This window comes from Neofelis nebulosa, chromosome 6 (assembly GCF_028018385.1).
Source record: "Neofelis nebulosa isolate mNeoNeb1 chromosome 6, mNeoNeb1.pri, whole genome shotgun sequence".
Taxonomy (NCBI): domain Eukaryota; kingdom Metazoa; phylum Chordata; class Mammalia; order Carnivora; family Felidae; genus Neofelis; species Neofelis nebulosa.
In genome coordinates, this window is record NC_080787.1 from 133318277 (window position 1) to 133340091 (window position 21815).

General features: G+C 41.5%; 1 protein-coding gene across 8 annotated transcripts in view; it reads left to right on the forward strand.

The window, feature by feature from the left end:
• The window catches only part of PHACTR2 (phosphatase and actin regulator 2), a 276161-nt gene that overhangs the window by 215255 nt on the left and 39091 nt on the right, over positions 1–21815 (forward strand). For 4 of the 8 annotated variants that reach the window (XM_058735515.1, XM_058735512.1, XM_058735518.1 and 1 more), the window contains exons 5-9: positions 1380–1616; positions 5519–6050; positions 11838–12046; positions 13313–13469; positions 17756–17811. In XM_058735515.1, coding sequence (XP_058591498.1) covers positions 1380–1616; positions 5519–6050; positions 11838–12046; positions 13313–13469; positions 17756–17811 — 1191 coding nt within the window. The remainder of the gene's footprint in view (positions 1–1379; positions 1617–5518; positions 6051–11837; positions 12047–13312; positions 13470–17755; positions 17812–21815) is intronic. The other 4 variants (XM_058735516.1, XM_058735513.1, XM_058735520.1 and 1 more) reach the window with 3 other exon arrangements.

A 21815-nucleotide genomic window follows, 5' to 3' on the forward strand; every position in this document is an offset into this window, starting at 1 on the left:
TATATATAAAATACATATATATTTATATATATATATAATATATATATATAAATATATATAAAAAATATATATATAAAATTTTTTTAATCATTCTTATGGCGGTTATATATGTGGATGGATGGGATGTAGTCCAAAAAATGGGGGGAATTCTCAGTTTTTACTCACGAGAATGAGAAATGAAACAAAAGAGATCATAATAAAATAGGATGCATTCTAATATCAAAGCCCTTTCTTGGTCATTCAATAATGGGAGGCTATATCCAGTAAAGGCTTGGTCTTGTCTTAATACTGTCTTTTTTTTTTTTTAATTGTGTTTCATTTTTAAAGAAATGCTGCTTAGCTCTTTGGACCAGAACTGTATTTTAATTTATTTTAATTTCAGTCAGCCACTATTAGAAACAATACAGACGTGAGTACATGAATGAACACCCAGCATCCACTTTTGATAATGAGAGACTCAGACCGTTTCTCTTCCAGTTAGGCAAAATCTTGTGAGAGGCTTCTGTTCTTAGGTATGAATTATCGTTTAATGGATTCCAACCTTTGTCTTTTCAAAATTGTTACCTGTGTTTACATGTCAAAACAAATTTGATATTTGGGGGGATTCTGTGCCCTCTGTACCTGTAGTTGTGACACTGTTTGAAAAGGTCAGAGGAAGTTACTGAAAAACGGGAATTGTGTTCCTGGGAGAGCTTGAGAGTATTTTAATAGTAGAAAGTAGTGTATTCTTCAGTGCGTTGTGCTTCTCCACAAGCACAGGATTGTGGATTCTACAGGAAAGGATTCTACAGTGTCTCCCTTAGCTTAGAAAATTACTGATGTTTGACCACAATGAGACAGCGCTCATATCCCTTTCTGGTTGAGGGTGTGAGTTCTCCTGAGAGAAGGTCTCTCCTCAGAGGGTATGAAGGTCGTGGAGTCCAGTCATTGCCTCGCTGTCAGCCCCCTGGCGTCACATGCAGTGGGCTAACCAGCCACACCCAGGTGCCCTTCCGTTTTGTTAAGTTTCAATTGAGCCCTCCTGCCCACCCAGCCTCCTATCCTCACCCGGCAGCCTCCGGTGTCACGGCAGGTGTCAGCCCCTGGCAGTGGACATGGGGGCTCCTCCTCAGCACAACTTCATCAGAGTAACTTGGGCAACCTGTTTTATCACAGGAATGGTATATGTACGCAGGCAGTGCGCCCCAGTTTGGCTTTCGGCCTTGGTACCTTTGGTCCGTTTTCCCCCCCAGCTGTGCCCCCCCTGGTGTAGAACCCACACTGGTTCCCAAGGGCCAAGCAGCCGCGTGTTTGTATCACTGTCGCCATATGTCTTGCTCCTTCCGTTTATGTGGTGTCTGTCTGTATCAGTGTGCTTCTGTTCACTTTCTCATTTATAGAGAACACTGAAAACCACCCTGAAACACCGGCTCCTGCTCCACCTCCTCCAGCTCTTCCTAAGCCTAAACCCAAACCTAAGCCCAAAAAAACACCGGGGCCTCCAAAAGGGGCTGCTGCTGGGGTAAGCCCCAAGGGTGACGAAGTGCCTCCTATTAAAAAAATTACCAAGGCTCCTGGTAAGCAGGCCCCCGTCCCTCCACCCAAGCCAGCAAGCCGAAACACGACCCGAGAGGCTGGTGAGTATGCCCCCTGGGGGCTGGAGTCTAGGGTGTTTGGCTCTGGGTGGGGCTGATTGCTTCTAGAAATGATGGACTTTTCGGTGTCTGGTGTCTTAGAATGTAACACCGGTGGATTTAGTTTTGACATAGACAGTACACAGGAGGTTCCTTTGTTGCCGTCTCTACCAAAGGAAAGTCAACCAGTTGATTAGTTGACCTCATTACTTTTTGGGTGAAGAGACCTCTTTCACCCTAACTATCCACTCTCTGTGTAAGAACGAGTGCAAGAATTCAGGGCGTCATATGCCTGATGAATGGCCATGATCTGATAGTGCATTATGTACACACCGACTGGCCTTCTGCCTATTTCAGTTTCTGGGTGGCCTTTTGGCTTGAGTTTTCCTTCCAAATTATCTTAAGTTGCACAGAAGAATACGACACTTACATCTTTGACGTTTCTGCTGGCTCTTAGTATCTTAAGTCTTTCCGCACACACAGTCATTTCTCTACTGACAAATGCCGAAGGATCCTATCAGGTCAGCCCCACGCCACCACCCTCTACGGTGCAGTCACAGCCATTTCAATGGAGTTGAGAGCCACAGGCTCAGTGTCCACCCTCCACGCTGTTTTCCAGACTTCAGTGTATTGGAAGCAACAGCGTCCTAGAAGTCCATTTACAAGTCACTAGAGCACACTGCCAGAGGTGGTTTGGGGGACCTACGGTAACTGCTTGTAATGTGTGTCCCACTTTCCGTTCAAATCAGAGACGCTTAATGCAAAGTGGTGCTCCCAGTTTTCCCATGAAGTAGAATAAAGAAGCTTCCAGGTCCACCAGCTTTAAAAAGGACAGTCATCAAAGTATACACGCTAAATGGGCTTTCCCATTAACATGCAAAAAATTCTCCTGTGGTAGCAAACCTTATTTTCCTTAAAATCAGCAGCAGCTTTCTTGCCATTGGCTACCAGAATATGCCTTCGTATTGATCTTTTTCCCTCCATCGTTTATACCCATGATGCTCAAATGCGGAGAAGGGCTTAGTTGACAGTATAACGGAACTCCAAATACAAATAGGTATTTCTCTACCTGTGCTCCTCTCTTCAGCCTTTGACCTTGAGTGTCTGAGTGTTTGCTAAAAAGCTCTGAAATGATATGTCTCAGAACATTGTGCTCACAGTGCCTATGGGCCATTTCCTCAGGCACCAGCTGCCCTTCCCAGGTCAGCGTCCATTCTTGTTGGTATCTCTGTGTTTCCCAGACTACCTTGCAAACCCTGCAAGCAGTGCTTGAAATGAGGCAGGCAGTGGTCCACTTCTTAAAGAAAAGCCCAAATCACCCCATGCTGGGGAATTGCACAGACTTTCCCATTTCTTGTGCCCCATGTGGTAGCAGCTCACGACTGACTCGACTTAGACACTCTCTTACTTCTCTCAGAAGAAAGCTGGTGACTAATGCCAGGGCAGGGGACAGCTTGCATGAGAGATTTTGACTTATTTCCAGATATTTTACTTGAAGGCTTATTTATAGATTCTTGATCTTCTAGGAGAATACTACAGTCATATTATTATCCATTGTTTTAAAAGAGGTTCCACTGGCCCATAGTGTGAATAACAGCATTGCTCTTCTCTCAGGCCATCACAGAGAGACAGAAGTTGCACTGAACTATACCAACAAGCCAGTTGTGCAAGGATACTTTCATCAACTGCTGATTAAACTCCTTCAGAATCCAGCTGATACTGCATTTGTAACCCTTTAGAGTTTTCTACATGGCACCTTTGTTTTACTTGAATAATGTTGTTGGCCTTCCAGAAAAGTGACTCCAAATACTACTCTTGATTTGTAGTCAGATGAGTTAAGTTCTTGTAAAAGCTATCAATTAAGATTCTTCTTCAATTCCTAAGTTAGTATAGACCTCCAGATAACCAGATACTGGCTTAGCACATTCACCTGCTTGGTGAGTGAAATAAGGTCATATCTCTGGTATTTTTTTCTTTCTCATTGTTACATACAGTGTAAACACAGAAGTATTTAACGGAGGAGAGATAGCTTTACTTTTTTTAGTCATAGTCTTAATTCAGGGTAACTTATGTAATACGGTTGATTTCAGCAAAGTCTTGTCATTTTAGAAGATACATAAAGAAGTATCTCGAAAAGTGTGACTTGAAGTTCTGCTCCAGGCATTGCAAAACTTGTCTTTTCCTTTAAGTGCAGCTCAAGTTACCTTGGCTGTTACAAAAGAAAGAAGTTTCTGTAAAAAAAAAAAAAAAAAAAAAAAAAAAAATATATATATATATATATATATATATATACACACATATACACACATATATATCTCTGTGTATATATCTATATATATAGAGAGAGAAAGAGGTATCTATCTCTATATTTATATCTATCTATCTATCTATCTATCTATATAATACACATTGATATGTGAAATGGATTCTGTTCGGTTTACCTAAGAAAATTGAACATGTTTAGACATCAAATCCTTAGATCTTTGTTGGGAAAAATACATTTAGAATGGACTTAGATAGTAAAAATATGCTTAATACCTTTGTCTTATTAGGAAGTGAAGATTGTTAGCTTCAAAGAAGTAGTGTTAGCATGCCCAGACTTGGGGTAGTATGAATTCTAGTTGTGTGTATCTAAAATAATAAAGCCCCCAAGGAATAGAGGTTTCTTTTAAGCCTGGATCTTGTCACCAAGTGAAACTCACTTTTTTAAAGTATATTGGAGTTGATGACATCTTACATCTCATTGTTTATTCCCTTATTTGTTCTTTATCTCTTGACCCTCCCAGCCAACTTCAATAAAGTTATAAGCATAAAGGTAAGTTACAGTCACATCTGTTGTGGATGGGCTCCATAATGCTAACAAGGAGGTATTTTCTAATAGTTCTACGCACAATAGTTTAACCCCTCACGGAAAAGAACACATCACATTACAATGGAAGAAGCAATTAGGAGAAATTTATAGATAGTAAAGGTCATGAAACAAAAGACTGTGTCTCCCAAAATGATACCCAAAAAAAGCAGAGTTAAGCTTTGTTTTCCTGAAAGTGGTTTGGTTGAAGGCAGTCCCATCCAAAAGGCAGACTATCCTTCTAATGGTCACAACCATCCTCCGGTGAAGACCTTCTAGGAACAGAAGTGGCAAGGAAGATTGGATTTGTGAAAGTGTCACAAGATCGGAGAACGACACTTCTTTCTCTTCACGTTATTCGAATGCTCCCCATTTAGACATTTTTTTTTGCAAAAAACCATCTTTTCTGCCTTTTGATATTTTGAAGAGGACTTGTTTTTCATATGTGGCCATATGTTTTTACTCTGCCCCATCACCACTGTAGACGGAGGTGTGGGCCAGCCTGGCCAGCTTCTCTCTCTGGAGCCATGGGGATAACTAGTTTGGAGTTGAGTACATTTGTTTCTGGTCCAGAAAGGAGCTAGAGGCACATACTGGGGCTGTTTCTGAATGTGGGCCACTCCACTCCCAAATAGACATCACAGAACATGTATAATTTGTGATGCGTACAAGCTGTCTGTACCCAGACAGCTGTTGTCTGTCTTCTGTACACTGTAATGTTCCTTCTTTGGAGCATACAAGGGCTTATTCAGGTGACCTGTGGGACAAGGAGCATTTCCCTTTGGCTGGGCCCAGCTAAAAAAAAAAACTAGAGGGACTCCTTGGTCTCCTTAGGAGAGGACTCTTGTCCCCTAGGGTTTTGCCTTCAGCATCACTGGCTCCCTCCTAGATTTGAGGTAAGGAGGGGGCAGAAAGTAAAACTTATCATTATTAGTCTATTTTCTTGTATTCAACAAATGTTCACATTTTGAGAAGAACATCATGATTTGACAATTGCAACTCGTTCGTTTATTTAAAAGCCTTCTTTGACTTTTAATGCAAAATCTCTCTATTTTAGCTGGTTCCTCTCATTCAAAAAAACCAACTGGGTCCAAAGCATCAGCTTCACCATCGACTTCCTCCACCTCATCTCGTCCTAGAGCTTCAAAGGAGACACTTTCTAGCAAAACAGGGACAGTGGGAATCACAAAGGGCAAGAAAAAAACCGGCAAGCAGCCAACCTCTCGACCATCCTCAGAGGCAACCACTTCTGGCACGTCCGACCTTAGAGGAGACCCTTCCGAGACGAGGGTGGAGAGTCTCAAACCTGAGCAGACCGTCCCTGGGACCGATGAGCAGACCACAGGCAAACCCGAGTCTGCAGTGCCTCCACCCCCTGTGGCTTCACCCCCTGCTCCCCCCGCCCCTCCACGTACTCTCGAGGAGCAGTGCACTGTTGCCCCAGACACGCCTGTGGTCCTGGTCAGCGATGGAGCTGCCCTGCCCGCCCCTGCCTTAGACCCGAGTCAGCTTCTCTGGACCGAAGAGCCAACCAACAGAACCACTGTCCTCTCAGGCACTGGCTTAAGTGTTAGAGAAAATGCAAAATGGTGAGTCGGGGCATAAACCCCATGTTCTGTCTGTATCCCCTGTTAAGTTGAGTACTGAAGATCACTGAACCACTCTCTTGGAGATGAACGTGGAACCGACTTGGTGACTGTTAGGTAAACACACATGTTTTTCATAGCCCTGGCCCAGGAATGTCATAGGCAACTGAGAAAATGACAACTGTCCTCATGACAGGTACCACTGCAGATCTTTGGCTTTTAAGTATATTTAGAGCCTGCTTCATCCCTGCTCAGCAGCCCCTTTTCTTTTCCTTGGACAGTTCCCTTTGCTTTCCTAAAAGCGGTTACTTTAAGTCTTGACTACTCGTGTCCAGATTGCTCACCCATTCCTGCCCACGAGTCATTTAGCCTTCTCTTCCTCTAAGAAAATAAAGACCATCAGGTAAGAACGCTCTCAGATTCCATCTCCTTTTCCTCTAGCCTCAGACGGGCTCCCTTTCTTGCTTCCTCAGTTCACCACCCGACTCCCATGTTAACCTCCCCTCTGACACATTTCAGTGCTCATCCAGACAGAATCGTTGTTGCAGCTACTCTCCTCTGGCAGCCCTTTTTTCCTACCCATGGGCCAGGACTAAACCGTATATCTGTTTGCCAGTATATCCCCAGCAACCAGTGCAGAATCTGGTATGCCACAGACATGACGTCATCCAGTTGCCCAAGCCAGAAACCTGGGATTCATCCTAAGGGTCCTCATTCTTCTTCGTTCCCTGCATCTAATCCCTCACAAAGCCCTATACATTTTCTACTTAAAGACAAAAAAACACATTAGCTCTCCTGTCCCTCGGGTATGAAGGGAGGGCTGCCTGGGTATAGTAGACGTTATAACCAATTCTGTCCAGGGAAGCGTTAGAGCTCTTAAATCCAAACTGTTCTCTCCTATTTCTGAGCATAAGACCTAAATTCACTCTTGTGATCATTTTAATTTAGTATGTTCTCTTTCAAAAAAAACCTGTCATGTTAGGACTTAAAAAAAATAGTACATTAATTAAGTTGATTTGGATCAAGAGACTATCAGCATTAATTATTCAATTGCTGATAATAATCACCTTCATTTATTGAATAGTTATTTAATGTCAGGAACTGTCCAGTTACCTTTAGTTCACATAAGTCTTCTGAATATCTCTGATTAATAGACAAGAAAACAGACTCTGAGAGAGGTAGCAGAGTTAACCCTAGATTCCCCACTCAGCAGGTGGCAAAACCAGCAGGCACACTCAGAGTTGCACGTCAAATTCCATGCTCTAAGAAGTTCCATACGTTTCCAAAGCAATTGCTTCTACTTGTGCAGTTTCATTTGTGTTTCTTGTTTTTTGTTTTTGTTTTTATCCTTTCGAGCGGCGTGGGTGGAAGGAAAGCCAAGGCAAGATAAACAAATGTTAAATTACCAATTATTTTATTTGTTGGACATTTTAATAAACAATATGGGAGAAAACATTGAAGTGAAAGACTGTGATGTCCTTAATACTTCCAGCACATAGTAGATTTCTTCATTTATTTACAGTGAGTGTTTTCTAGCACTGCAGTGAATTCCAACCTTTAGAATTCAAGAATCTCTTTTTCGGTGTATATTTTCTGCTTGTCTTCTATGTGCTGGGCAGTGCACTCAGCACCAAAGACACAAAAGTAAGCAAGACATTATAGTTAAAATTAGTTTTTACCAAAGTAACGTCCAACACACAGGAAGTACAATTGTTTAAGACAGGTCTGAATAGATTGGGTGTATGGGTTTATTATTCAATAAACTAAAGAACGAGGTGCAACAAGGTGACTCCTTAGATAGTCTCAGGCAGTGAGAGAGTGCACACACAAATGTGACTTGACTCTGTCCAGTCCACTTCCTCAAACATTTAGGGAAGGCCCTATGTTGTGCTAAACACTGTGCTGCATGCGGGGGGTGCTCAATGTCAGTCTTCAGCCCAAGTATGCATAAGACCGTCAGACAAAAGAGGTGAGTGTCTGTTCTCCATTTCCACTGGACCTGTGATCAGAGAGCAAGCTTAGGACATCATTAGACATCTAGGTATTTACAATAGATTTTCCTGTCACTCCAAATAACTGTAATCCCTTCCTAGAAGAGGACATCAAGATTTTCTTTGTCTATTCTTCAAAGTTAACGTTTTAAATTACAATTCATCCCACAGGGGTGGTTTGTTTGCTCTTGAGTTAATGAGCCTGGAATAAGTAGTCTCTCAAATTTTTTTCCAAATTCTTTCTTCTGTTTGTTTTTTTTTTTTTTTCCTTTCTTTCTTCTGTGTTTAATTGGATATTTCAGTTAGAATTTCTAGCTCTTAGTCACTTGCTTTACTTAGAACTTTCCCTCGGTTATGTTTAGTCAACGAATGTGTGAAAATCCTGTCATCTCATGAAGAGGCTTCTGTTTGGAATACAGATATCAAACTTCAAGGAAGATAAGTGGCTATGTGTAAAAATATCTTTCTCTATCCACATATTGCTGGGTAGTAACCATGTGGTAAATTTCTATTTATTGGCAACTTCATTAGTATCATATAGGTCTGGAATAATTTAAGGCAGACACTAATACGCCCACCTGGAGCCCATAACCAGAGGGGACTTGACTGTGTTCAGTCCATTTCCACAAACGCTTTTTGAGTTCACTGTTTTGTCCAATGTGCCCAAGAAACTTAGGGGGCAATGAGTGCCACGTCATGAGTTGACTGATACAAATTTGGAGTTTAATATTTAATATTAAGTTAATTATAATCTACATAATATGATATTAATGTAACATACACTATCAAGTATACATAACATTTAATAGGTAGATTAAGAGTCGTAAGTCTGAGTTCTAGACTGGACTTGATACCTTGTTCTGGGCAACACACACCTATGGTCTTCTTGGGTTCCATGAATTATAACTTATCTGGCCCCTTATACTGTAGAACAGTTGTAAGTTGTGAACGTATGCAGAAGTCTTTGAAAATTACAAACCACTATCAAATACAAATGATGACGTTAAAAAGATAGATATCACAATTAGTGAAGAATGACATGAGCAAACATCAAGCCTCAGCCCTAAAGTATCTTTTGTTCTGCTCTTCAGAATGTGTTATTAATTGACATGTCTATTGAATGTGCTGTGGTCACCCACAATGGCAGACTGTTCAAATAGGGGTGGCCTCCAGTGCCAATCAAGTAGACATCCAGGCTGGGAAAAGTTTTCCCATATTTAAAATGAGATTTCACACTGTAGAAACACTATGATTCCTCAACAAATTAAAGTTAGAATTACCATGTGATCCAGCAATTTTACTACTGTGCATGTAGCCAAAAAAAAAGTAGGTACTTGAAGAGATAAATAAAATGTGGCACAGTGGAATATTATTCAGAATAGCCTTAAAAGAAAAGAAGTTCTGGCATATACGGAAACGTGGATGAACCTGGAAGATACGCTAAGTAGAAGTTAGACACAAAAAGACAAATGTTGCATCATTTCACTTATGTAAAGCACCTAAAGTAGCAAAATTCATAGAGACAGAGAGTCAAATGGTGGTTGCCAGGGGCCAGGGGATGAGAATGGGGAATTGTTGTTGAATGGGACAGTCTCTGTTTGGGAAGATGGCAGAGGTTCGGAGGCGGTTGGTGGGGATGTTGACACAGCAGTGTAAATATACCTAGGTGCCACCGAAGTATACACTTCAAAATGGTTCAAATGGCAAATTTATGCCGTGCATATTTTACACAATAAAAAATGAAATGTCGCATTTTCCCCTTTGAAAATGAGAATTTTGGCTGTTGGAGTTTTCTAACAAGTGCAAAATAGAGGATTTTTAGAGTGCTTAGACTTATCAGCACAGAGTACAATTGTCAGTACCTTAGATTCTGACAATGTTTACCTGTTTTTATTACTTAAATGACTGCTTTTTGGTTTTGCAAGTTAATGTAAACAGTAGGCACGTGCTTTGCCCAAAGCAGTCTTTCTGAAGTGTGACATTCCAAGTAGAGATTCTATTTATGTCAGAAGGCAATTTGGGGATTTTCTGCTTCTTAAAATGAAGGTTATGTTGGTTTTGATATGATATGTTTTTGATGTAAAGCATTTTTTTATTCTAGTCTGTGAAAATTGACAGTCTTCATATATTTATAGTAACTTTATTTTTTTTCAATATATGAAATTTATTGTCAAATTGGTTTCCATACAACACCCAGTGCTCATCCCAAAAGGTGCCCTCCTCAATCCCCATCACCCACCCTCCCCTCCCTCCCACCCCCCCATCAACCCTCAGTTTGTTCTCAGTTTTTAAGAGTCTCTTATGCTTTGGCTCTCTCTCCCACTCTAACCTCTTTTTTTTTATCCCTTCCCCTCCCCCATGGGTTTCTGTTAAGTTTCTCAGGATCCACATAAGAGTGAAAACATATGGTATCTGTCTTTCTCTGTATGGCTTATTTCACTTAGCATCACACTCTCCAGTTCCATCCACGTTGCTACAAAGGACCATATTTCATTCTTTCTCATTGCCATGTAGTACTCCATTGTGTATGTAAACCACAATTTCTTTATCCATTCATCAGTCGATGGACATTTAGGCTCTTTCCACAATTTGGCTATTGTTGAGAGTGCTGCTATAAACATTGGGGTACAAGTGCCCCTATGCATCAGTACTCCTGTATCCCTGGGTGAATTCCTAGCAGTGCTACTGCTGGGTCATAGGGCAGGTCTATTTTTAATTTTTTGAGGAACCTCCACAATGTTTTCCAGAGCAGCTGCACCAGTTTGCATTCCCACCAACAGAGCAAGAGGGTTCCCGTTTCTCCACATCCTCGCCAGCATCTATAGTCTCCTGATTTGTTCATTTTGGCCACTCTGACTGGCGTGAGGTGATATCTGAGTGTGGTTTTGATTTATTTGTATTTCCCTGATGAGGAGTGACATTGAGCATTATTTATAGTAACTTTAAATCAGAGACTCTTACCAAGCTTAAATAATAGAAAATTATTACGTCCATACACATCTTCTATAGAGTCCTTTCTTCTATAGAGTCAATTTAACTTCCACCTTTTCCATCTCGTGTTACTAACATATTCCTGTGAGAGGCAGTTTTACAAATGGGGAAACTAAAGCATCTCAGAGAGGATCTATGATTTTTTTTGACTTGACACATTGGCTGTGATAGAAGTAGGAAAATTCATGTATCGGTGGTATATGTCATCACCCTTCTAGGTGCCGGGCTACAAATCAGTATGAATGAATCCCACTTGCGAAGCAACTCTTAGGGTCGGGATGGCAGACGAGTGAATGGTGATCGAGGTGCACTCAGTGCTCCAATGGGGTTGTCCTCAGGTCACCTTAGGAGCCGGGAGGCGGGGCAAGGATCTAGACGGACGGCCAGTGAAAGATTCCTGAAGAAGCTGCGGCTTTAGCTGAGACTCGAAGGATGAGTAGGAGTCACAGGTACAGGAGAAGTGCAAAGTCAGGTATCCGGGAACTTCTAGTGCATTGTTTTTTCCACTGAACCCCCATTGCTACAGCCGAATCAGTTTGCAACATACAGTTTTACCACATTCACGTACTAACTATGTCAGATGTCACGTAGTCATTCCTTTTCATTTTACAGATGAGGAATCTCAAACCTCGAGAGTGAAGTGATACAGGGCTATCTGCCATTTCACTGTCCTTAGCTGCCTATGCCTGCTTTCTGCTTTCGCCAACTCGAAGGATGCTCAGGAAACTAGAGCGCCTTCTCGTGGTATTGGTGTTGCCCTGAGGGTTGCTCTGAACTTCACACCACCCCTGTGTTGTTGTGCCTTTAGCAGTTTTACAACCAAAGATGAGCCGGGGAAGGCGGCACCTCATCTGCTGACTCCTGGGCTGATGGGAGAATCTTCCGGATCCTTCAGTGCCCCGGAGGATGAAGGCCAAAGGGAGTACCAGGCCAATGACTCTGACTCCGATGGGCCTGTCTTGTACACTGATGATGACGATGACGAAGAGGATGAGGACGAGGATGGCACTGGGGAAAGTAAGACGTGTTCAAGAGGGGGGAGGAAAGTGCGTGATGGGCAGCAGCAGGTGCACTTTGCAAAGAACAAAAGCCATGGGCGATCAGACGTCTGGTGTTTTCTTTCCCCCCATATTCTTTTCTCATATTAGAAATGTCCGTGTTCTGAGGTTTAACTGTTGACGACAGGCCTTTCCAGATGAGGATTCCACGGGGGCCAGAGGGTCAAGTCTTTGTCTATGAGGAAGATACGCACATTTGTATTTGTACGAGGAATCAAAGCTTTCTAATGACAGAGGCAGTTTCCAAATGATCAGAGATGGCCCTTCCACCCCGAGGTCTTTCTTGAATAGAGAGCATAAATTCAGGATTCACTGGATTACTTATTGGAGGTGTTTGAGACTTCCGGTCAGTTTAATACTAGGGTTTAAAGAGAGGGGAGGGAAGAATGAGTCAAGAATGACAAATACCTTTGAAGAATTAAAAATAATCACTCTTCCACAGTAGATGAGATAGGATGCCTTCTAAGAAGGAATGCCAGTTACAGTAGATTAAGCCAACCATTCATATATAACTTCAGGAACTAGAAAGTGCTTTTTTTTTTTTTTTTTTTTTTTTTAAACTTCTGAGCATCATGACTTAGGAGGAATTCACTATGGAATTGAATTTGTACATCGTGGAAAGCTATTAATGACTGAACATCAGTTTGTCAAGTTCCTTCTAGTTTGTACTAAACAACAATAGCAACAAAATCCTCGTCATCCACCTGGTATTAACTCTCCTCTGTTGAGACATTAGGGATTCTTCCTAATTAAGGATTAAGGCACTGCTACCATCAGTAAACCGTCTCCAGCGTGATTTCTGAGTGGAGGCAAGAAGACAAGACTTTACAGTGCAAATAAAGGAGCTAAGTTTTTAAGACTTAAAAAAGAAAGCATTACGCAATCAGTAATTTCCACGATACGCCATCTCAGCAAAATAAACTTCAAATACCACTTTCCAAATGATGAGGTGACGCTTGCGAGTTTTTTCATGGTGCCCCAACATTTTTTTCAGAACGTTTTTAAAAATAGTCCTTCAGTTTTCCAAAATGAACTACATCCAACTCAAAACTGGGTTTGGGTTTGTTGTTTTTTTTTTCTTTTTCCTGAGGTTAATTAAAATTCCACTCTTGCATGTGGATAAAGAATTTCTTCTGGACTCTGTTTAAAGTCCACACCATGTGTAACCTGAGTGCTGCTTGCTAAAAGCCTCTTTCTCTGCGTTTCTTCCTTCTCCAATCCTCAGGTGCTTTGGCAAGTAAAATACGACGAAGGGATACTCTTGCTATCAAACTTGGCAACAGACCATCTAAAAAGGAACTAGAAGACAAAAACATCTTGCAGCGCACATCTGAAGAGGAGAGGCAGGAAATCCGGCAGCAGATTGGAACCAAGCTCGTCAGGTAATGGCTGGAATCTTAGTACAGCACTGACCAATCCATACTTTTCTCCCCACTGCGGTCTCCTGCCCGACAGGGATCATTGTGAATTCCTTGGGTGAGGGCACGCATGGCCTATGTGGTTTTCTAAACTTGGTCCTGATGGTGAACCACTCAAAGAGCTTGCCCTTTGGTCCAACCAGTCAGTGGCTTTGGAGTCACCAAAGCCCGAGCCAAGTGTCAAAAAACGTTTTCAGTTAAGGAACCGTTAGTAAACAATTCCGGTTTTGCTGGCCAGAAGGTCTCTGTTGCAGCTACTCAACTGTGCTGTTATAGCATGAAAGCAGCCATAAATAATACGTAGACAAACAGATGCAGCTGTGTTCCAATAAAACTTTATTCACCGAAACAGGCAGGGAGCCGGATTTGGCCTGCAGGTCATATTTTGCCCAACTCCTGGCCCAATCCACAGACTCTGGCGTTCCTGTGATTGCCATGAGGTTCTGCCCTATGGGCCTTGAGATTGTAGAAATATTAGTTAGCTTCAATGTCCAGCTCCATCCAAGCCAGGCAACTATAGCCCCTCCTATCAAAACCTCCTCCTTTTAACTTGAAATAAATGGTTATCTGGGGCGCCTGGGTGGCTCAGTCGGTTAAGTGTCCAGCTTCGGCTCAGGTCATGATCTCACAGATTGTGGGTTCGAGCCTCACATCAGGCTCTGTGCTGACAACTCAGAGCCTGAACCCTGCTTCAGATTCTGTGCCTCCCTGTCTCTCTCTGCCCCTCCCCTGCTCATGCTCTGTCTCTGTCTCTCAAAAATAAAAACATTAAAAAAATTTTTTTAAAAATGGTTATCTGATTTTTCTTTCTGCCTCCAGCCATTGTAGGGTTTCTACTTTTGCTACCAGTGACTTTGGAAGTCCATTTAACTGGCAGCTTTTTTGTTTTTGTTTTGAGAGAGAGAGAGAGAGACAGAGGGCATAAGTGAGCAAGGGGCAGAGAGAGAGAGAATCCTACAAGGGGCAGAGAGAGAGAGGGAGGGAGAGAGAGAGAGAGAGAGAGAAGCGGAGCTCACCCAGAGCTCATGCTCACCCAAAACAGGTGAACTCATGTTCACCACACGTGGGGCGCAAGCTCACCCAAAGTGGGGCTCGTGCTCACCCGATGTGGGACTAGAACTCATCAACTGTGCTATCATGACCTAAGCCGAAGTCAGATGCTTAACGACTGAGCCCCCCTGCCCCCCGGGTGCCCTTAACTGGCACCTTTAATAGAAGCGAGTGCCAAAGCCTTGTTTTCCATGATCACTTTAAGCATATTTAAGTATGAGCTATTTTGCTGAATTCTCTCACTCTCCTGTCAGTTGGGAGAAGGGAGTAGTCTGAGATCCCAGGGCAGGATTTGGAGGTGGAAGAAATCCCTCTCCTTGCTTAGAAGTGGAAGACTTCTGTGACTGTGTCATACCTACAGGGCTGGCATGTGGGGGTTCTGAGGCTGTTATCTGTTTGGCAGATGGGACCAAGCAACGGCTTGGGGTGGATAAATGAGATGATATGCTGAAGGCACTTGAGTGCCTGGATCATAGCAAGCACTTAATAAAATTAAATATTTTTATTATTGATTTAAATAATTATATATATGTTAAACAGGTAAAACATTCTTAAAAATGAAACCCAAAAGCGGCAACTTTGTTCAGTATTTTTGAAGAAGAACCTAACAGTGTGAAAGAAAAAAAAAGGAATTGTGTAGCAGTCTATTGTTTTACGTGGTAATTGTTTTACATGGTGAGGTCATTTGAGAGCCTATACAAGAAGGAAATAATCCAGAAGAGAAAAAAAAAAAAAAACACCTATATATTTTACAAAGATGTTTATTTCAAGGCTATTTATAGCAGTGACAACTAAAACAAACCAAATGCTCAAAAACAGGGCGCTGATGGAGAACCTTGTGAAGTAAGCAGAGAGCAGTGATTTTCCAACTGCCTCATCAAGGATTTCTTGGAGGGAACACTCTGGCTTCTATTGGGGGGGATCCAGGGCAGTGTGGGTGTGTTAGGGGTGGGACAGGAGGGACTCCTTCATCCCAGGCTTAACCATCCAACCAGAACAGCCTCTTCTGTCTGTTTGATAAAAGGATCCTCCCCCCACCCCTAAAAGTTTAAGAGCCTCTGAAAGTATGCACATAGACCACATCCAGAAAATATTTTATCTGAGTAGTTTTAAATATGTAAATTTTGCAGAATTGTTTCTTTACAAATATCACACATCTGATCACTGCCGTTAAAGATAAATCACCCATAGTCCCTACCTTAGGGGACTCCATGTGTCGTGGAAGAGACAGACTGACATCCTCCTTGGTGAGGTCATGTGAAAAGCACCAACATCTAGGTCAAGAGAACTGGGTGTGAGACCTTGCTCTAACTTTCACTAGTACCTGATATTCAGCAAGTGACTTAATGTTATTTCCTCATTTGTAAAATGGGAACTGGCTACTCCCTTGCTGAGTTGTTTTGAGGATCCACGATAATGTAAGTTAAGCACCTAGCACAGCACCTGGGACTTTAAGAGTATGAACTGACAAGAGCTATGATTATCGTCTTACCTTTATTATTACTTGTGTGGTAAGTGCTCTAATAGATGTGTGATCTTTGTATGACTGCTGTATAGGGGCAGAGAATTCACAGGACAGGATAGGACAGGTCAAACACCCCACCGAAGGGTACTATTTTAGTCATTTGTACGATTTCTGTAGGTAGAGAAAGAGAGAAAGGTATTCCTGAGGGAGGAAACCCCATAAACAAAAGAAGGATGATGTCTTTGGTGGATGAGAGAGTGCAGATGTGTAACAGGGTACATGGGTGGTTGGCATGGTAGTTCACTGGGTTCTTTTGTAAGCTCAATTATGCAAGTTACTTCCAAGGTAGCTCTGATGAAAATTAAACTTTAACAAAATTTTTAATGAGGTCTTTAAAATAACATTGATTTCAGTTCCCCACGCCATTTCTGCCACAGCTGGAACATTTATAATTCATAGTATCTTTCAGTAAGATTACATCTCATATACATTAGTTTAATTTGTGCAAACTCAACCTACATCCGGAAGAAGTTTTTTCTGTAATTAACAAGAAATTAACACTGTAAACAAGACGAAGAAAAGGTATAAAGAGTTGTTATAGGACATTCAGCTTTTGTTTACAAATAGGTAGCTACTAGTCACAAATGAGCCTGGCTTGGGGCACCTGGGTGGCTCAGTTGGTTAAACATCGGCTTCTTGATTTCCACTCAGATCATGATCTCAGGGTCATGAGATCGAGCCCCGAGTTGAGCTCCTTGCTGGGCATGGAGACCACTTAAGACTCTCTCTCCCTCTCCCTGTGCCCTTCGCCCGATTGCACGCACATGTATGCGCTCGCTCCCTCTCTCAAAAAAAATTTTTTTTTGAAATGAGCCTGCTTTTCTCAAAAACAGGTGGGAAGGGTCCATATATCTTAAAATAACTCTACTACATGTATTATAAATCCATTTGAGGTCACAAAAGCAGTATTTCACGGGAATTACTACACTGTCCAGTGTGGATCAACCATCTTTTGAGTTAGTATGAACTCTTAAGCAGAAGACTTCTTTATATTCCAATGATCTGTATGTTAATTAGGAGATAGGCTAAGCTATTCTGGCAGAAACCAAAAAGTGCAGTGGTCCAAATAAGACACTTCCACATGTTTATTTCCTTTCCACAGAACAGTCCAGAGGTAGGTGGACTCTCCAGGATGCGTGGGACTCCCCACCCACTCCTTATAGTTAGCTGGACACTCAGATTCTTTCTGTCCTATTGCTTTTCCATCCCCATGGATATTCTCATCTGCGTGATCCAAGCTGGCTCACGTGACCATGTTTGAGTTCTAGCCCATGGAAGAAGGAAAGAAAGAAAAGGAAATACACAGTCATTTTAAGGGTAAAAAGCAGAAGTTACAGGTACCACTCTGTTCATATCCCATTGCAAGGACTCAGTCGCAAAACCGCACCTTGTGGCTGGGGAGGCAGAAGTCTGTAGTTGGGGGACCACAGCCACAGCTCAGGAGGTTCTGTATCTAAAAGAGAGGAGGAAGAATGGATCAAGGGAGTAGGTACCAGTCTCAGACAGCCTTTAGTCTCCAAACTAACAGAAAGGAGACTTTTATTTTGTAGGTGTAAAATGGATTTGTGTTTCCCCAAACAGGAAAAGAATAAAGCTTTCTTTGTTATTTTATTTCACATTTCGCATCAAGGAGGTCTTGTTTGTAACCTACAATATATCCTTTTTGTCATCATAGGAGACTTAGCCAGAGGCCCACAACTGAAGAATTAGAGCAAAGAAATATCCTAAAACGTGAGTATCTTATCTTATTTGGTGATTTCTCATGTAACCATTAACAAGCTCCCTTCAGAGATGATCCATTTATCAGTAGGAAACCTCCATGTTTATTCACGAATGATTAAAATGGCCCTTTTAGATCACATTTCTAGATAATTTAAAAAATGGGGTGCATGGATGGCTCAGTCAGTTAAGCACCCAATTCTTGATTTCCGCTCAGGTCATGATTTCACAGTTTGTGAGATCGAGCCCCATGTGGGGCTCCAGGCTGATAGCCTGGAGCCTGCCTGGAATTCTCTTTCCCTGTCTCTTTGCCCCTTCCCTACTTGTGCACTCTCTCTCCCTAGCTCTCTAAAAATAAATAAGTAGAATTCAAAAAATAATTTCTTGAAAGTTGTATTTCATTTTATGGCTTTGAGCCTGATATCCCCCAGACCAGAGTCATGGTTGTGACAGTTGTTTTTAAGAAAGATGAAATATACCCATGTATTCTTTTACCCAAATGTTAAATAGAAGAAAATGCTCTAGTCTGCTTGCAAATAAATGTCAAAGAAAAAGCCAAAGAATCCCCAAGGAAATAAATCAAACATTCCTATATTATTATTAATAATACAGTTTGTTGCCAGGTTTAACAAATGACTCCATTTAAAACAGAATTATGGTAAAAGAAATTCTTGAGCCCTTTTCATTTTCCTTTGTTATGATAACTCTGTTTCCCTTTTGAGTTATTTATAATTTCTCAGGAGTTAAGGAGTTCTCCATTCATTTTCCTACCTTATTTTCCCTTTCTCTTTTCCCTTCTGTTTTCTTTGACTTTACTTCTTACTCGCTAGTCCAGTAGAACTTCACTGGAGTTCGTATGTTAAAGCTATAAAACTAATAGAAGCACAGTTTGTCATTATATACTGTGTCCATGTGGTTACCAACCACAGTGACTTAAGTAATGGATATTTTTAAGCTGAGCCTAGCTGCAGTTTTATATATTATTAACCCAGTTTCAGAAGAGCTTTTTATTGTACGAAATATAAAAACATCAGGGCTGGGCAGAGCTCCGGATAGTACCATAATAGCAATGAGCTACGGGCATGCTGGACATCTTTTTCGATCAGGCTTTTAGAGGTAATTCTTGTCTGGATGATCCCCATTCTTCAATCTGAGTTGTTTTCTTTCCCTAAGGAATGAAAGAATTTTTTTAAGTTTATTTATTCATTCTGAGAGAGAAAGGGGCGGGGAGAGAAGTGAGGGAGACAGAATCCCAAGCAGGCCTCCACACCATCAGCACAAAGTCCACATCGGGGCTCAAACTCATGAACTTCAAGATCCTGACATGAGCTGAGATCGAGTCAGATGCTTAACCGAGTGCGCCACACAGGTACCCCAGGAATGAAAGATTTTAATGATACGTTTGTACTATACTTGCTATTACTAAGACAACCCAACAAAGAAGACTGAACAGTGAGAGGAACTGAGTCTATGGGATACTTTCCTTGGAATGCTTTTTTCTGGCCGTTTGTGAGCAAAACTGGAATAGAACCCAAAGAAGGGCTTAACGTGACCATCAGTATGTAGAAGAGCCAGTACAGAGATGGAAAAAGTCATGGGTAGAAAAGCAAATAAAACTGTGTTTTAGTTTTCTGAGGAAGGATGAAAGCAACATCTAATTTTGACAACAACACAAAACCAAAAAAGCTCATGGCTTTTGATAGTAGGTCCCTGGAAAATATTTCTTGAACTAAATTTTAGGTAAGCTCAAGAGCAGACCGTAAGCTCCTAAAACACAAAGATTATGTCTTATTGGATGCCTGATGCAATACCTGGGGGGGGGGGGGGGGGGGTAAAAAAAAGGAAGAGCGAATTCTGGGTAATTCTTTTCTGCTTTTGCGAGACAAATGGTGCCAAACCACATTGCTGTTTGGTTATTTGAGGAACTATTTCATAGATGTAGAAATTTATCACACATTGATCTTAAGTGCTGTCTTGGCTTCTATACCCCATTTTCCTGGAGGTTCAGGGAAGAGGGAAACGCCAAAGTCAACTTCAGATTTGATTCTAGTCCTTTTTTACTTCCTTCTTAGTTTATCTAACCATGCTTATTCTGGAAACAAAAGACACATTTCCAGTCTGGAGAGGCTGATAACTGGCTTATGATCTCCTGACATAATATTGTATGGCCAAGGGAAGCAGAAAAGAGAACTGGTAGAGGTCATCCAGAGCAATCCACTGAGCGGTCCCAGGGAACTGAATGGCATAGCTTTTCTAGTCCTTTTTTACTTCCTTCTTAGTTTATCTAACCATGCTTATTCTGGAAACAAAAGACACATTTCCAGTCTGGAGAGGCTGATAACTGGCTTATGATCTCCTGACATAATATTGTATGGCCAAGGGAAGCAGAAAAGAGAACTGGTAGAGGTCATCCAGAGCAATCCACTGAGCGGTCCCAGGGAACTGAATGGCATAGCTTACAATACTGTGTTCAGCCCCTGTGTGCCTCTGGGTTCTTCCACATAGATGACTCTTTTTTGTGTGTTTATTTCATCTCCAGCTTTTGTTCAAAAGCAGTATGATTGACTATTTAAAAAAAGTCTGTGTGTGAGATGGTGTGGTTGTTTTTTTTTTGGAACGTTTGCTTATTTTTGAGACAGAGAGAGACAGAGCATGAACGGGGGAGGGGCAGAGAGAGGGAGACAGAATCCGAAGCAGGCTCCAGGCTCTGAGCTGTCAGCACACAGCTCGATGCGGGGCTCGAACTCATGGACCGTGAGGTCATGACTCGAGCCGAAGTTGGACACTTAACTGACTGAGCCACCCAGGCACCGCCAGTTTTTTTGTTTGTTTGTTTGTTTGTTTGTTTGTTTGTTTGTTTTTAAGGACACTTATTTTAACTGGGCCATCTTTTCTTGACAGACTAGGGAATTCATTCCCAGAGTAAACTAATTCAGCAGCTGTCAAATCCAAGCTCATCATTAGTTTATTAAACATGAGTCAGGTGGCAGTCAGTGCAGATCTCACTTTCAGTGGAGACCAAGGGCACATTTTATACCTTAATTTATCAGTCACCATAACACATCTTATTCCATCTCTTTCCTATTTTACTGCATCTAGGCTTTTTTAAACAAAAAACAAAAAACAAAACTATAAAGTTAGGTTTAATTGTACATTTTAGAACCAAGTCCTTAATATTATTAAAATAGAAAGCAAGTTCTGGTGCTTGAAAGGTCAACTTTTGCCTACCAGAAAAAGAGATACTCATGGAACACCTTTTACAGGGCAGGCATAGGAGATGCAGATCTGTTTAGCTATGACAATAGCTATATATTCTCTAGAGAAAAAGTATATTAGGCCATTGAGTGCTGTATTTTTTCCCAACATTTTATTATGAATTTTTTTTTATTTTATTTTTTTTTAATTATTTTTTTTTAACGTTTATTTATTTTTGAGACAGAGAGAGACAGAGCATGAACGGGGGAGGGTCAGAGAGAGAGGGAGACACAGAATCGGAAGCAGGCTCCAGGCTCTGGGCCATCATCAGCCCAGAGCCCGACGCGGGGCTCGAACTCACGGGCCATGAGATCGTGACCTGAGCTGAAGTCAGATGCTTAACCAACTGAGCCACCCAGGCGCCCCTGAAATTTTTTAAATATAGAGAAAAGTTGAAAATTTTTATAGTAAACACCCATACATGTACTGTTTATAATCTACTATTAACATTTTATCACATCTTGCTTTATCACATATCTGTCCTTACATTGATCCATGTTATTTTTTTGATGCATTTCAAAGTAAGTGTATAAATACATTTTCATTTTCATGGTTTCATATAAAACCATGTAAAACCCACAAAAAATATTTGGCTTTAAGTTTATTTGTTTATTTTGAAAGAGAGAGAGAGTGAGGTGGGGCAGAGAGAGAAGGAGAGAGAGAATCCCAAGTGGACTCCACAGTGTCAGTGCAGAGCCCCATGTGGGGCTTGAACTCACAAACCGTGAGATCCTGACCTGAGCCAAAATCAAGAGTCAGAT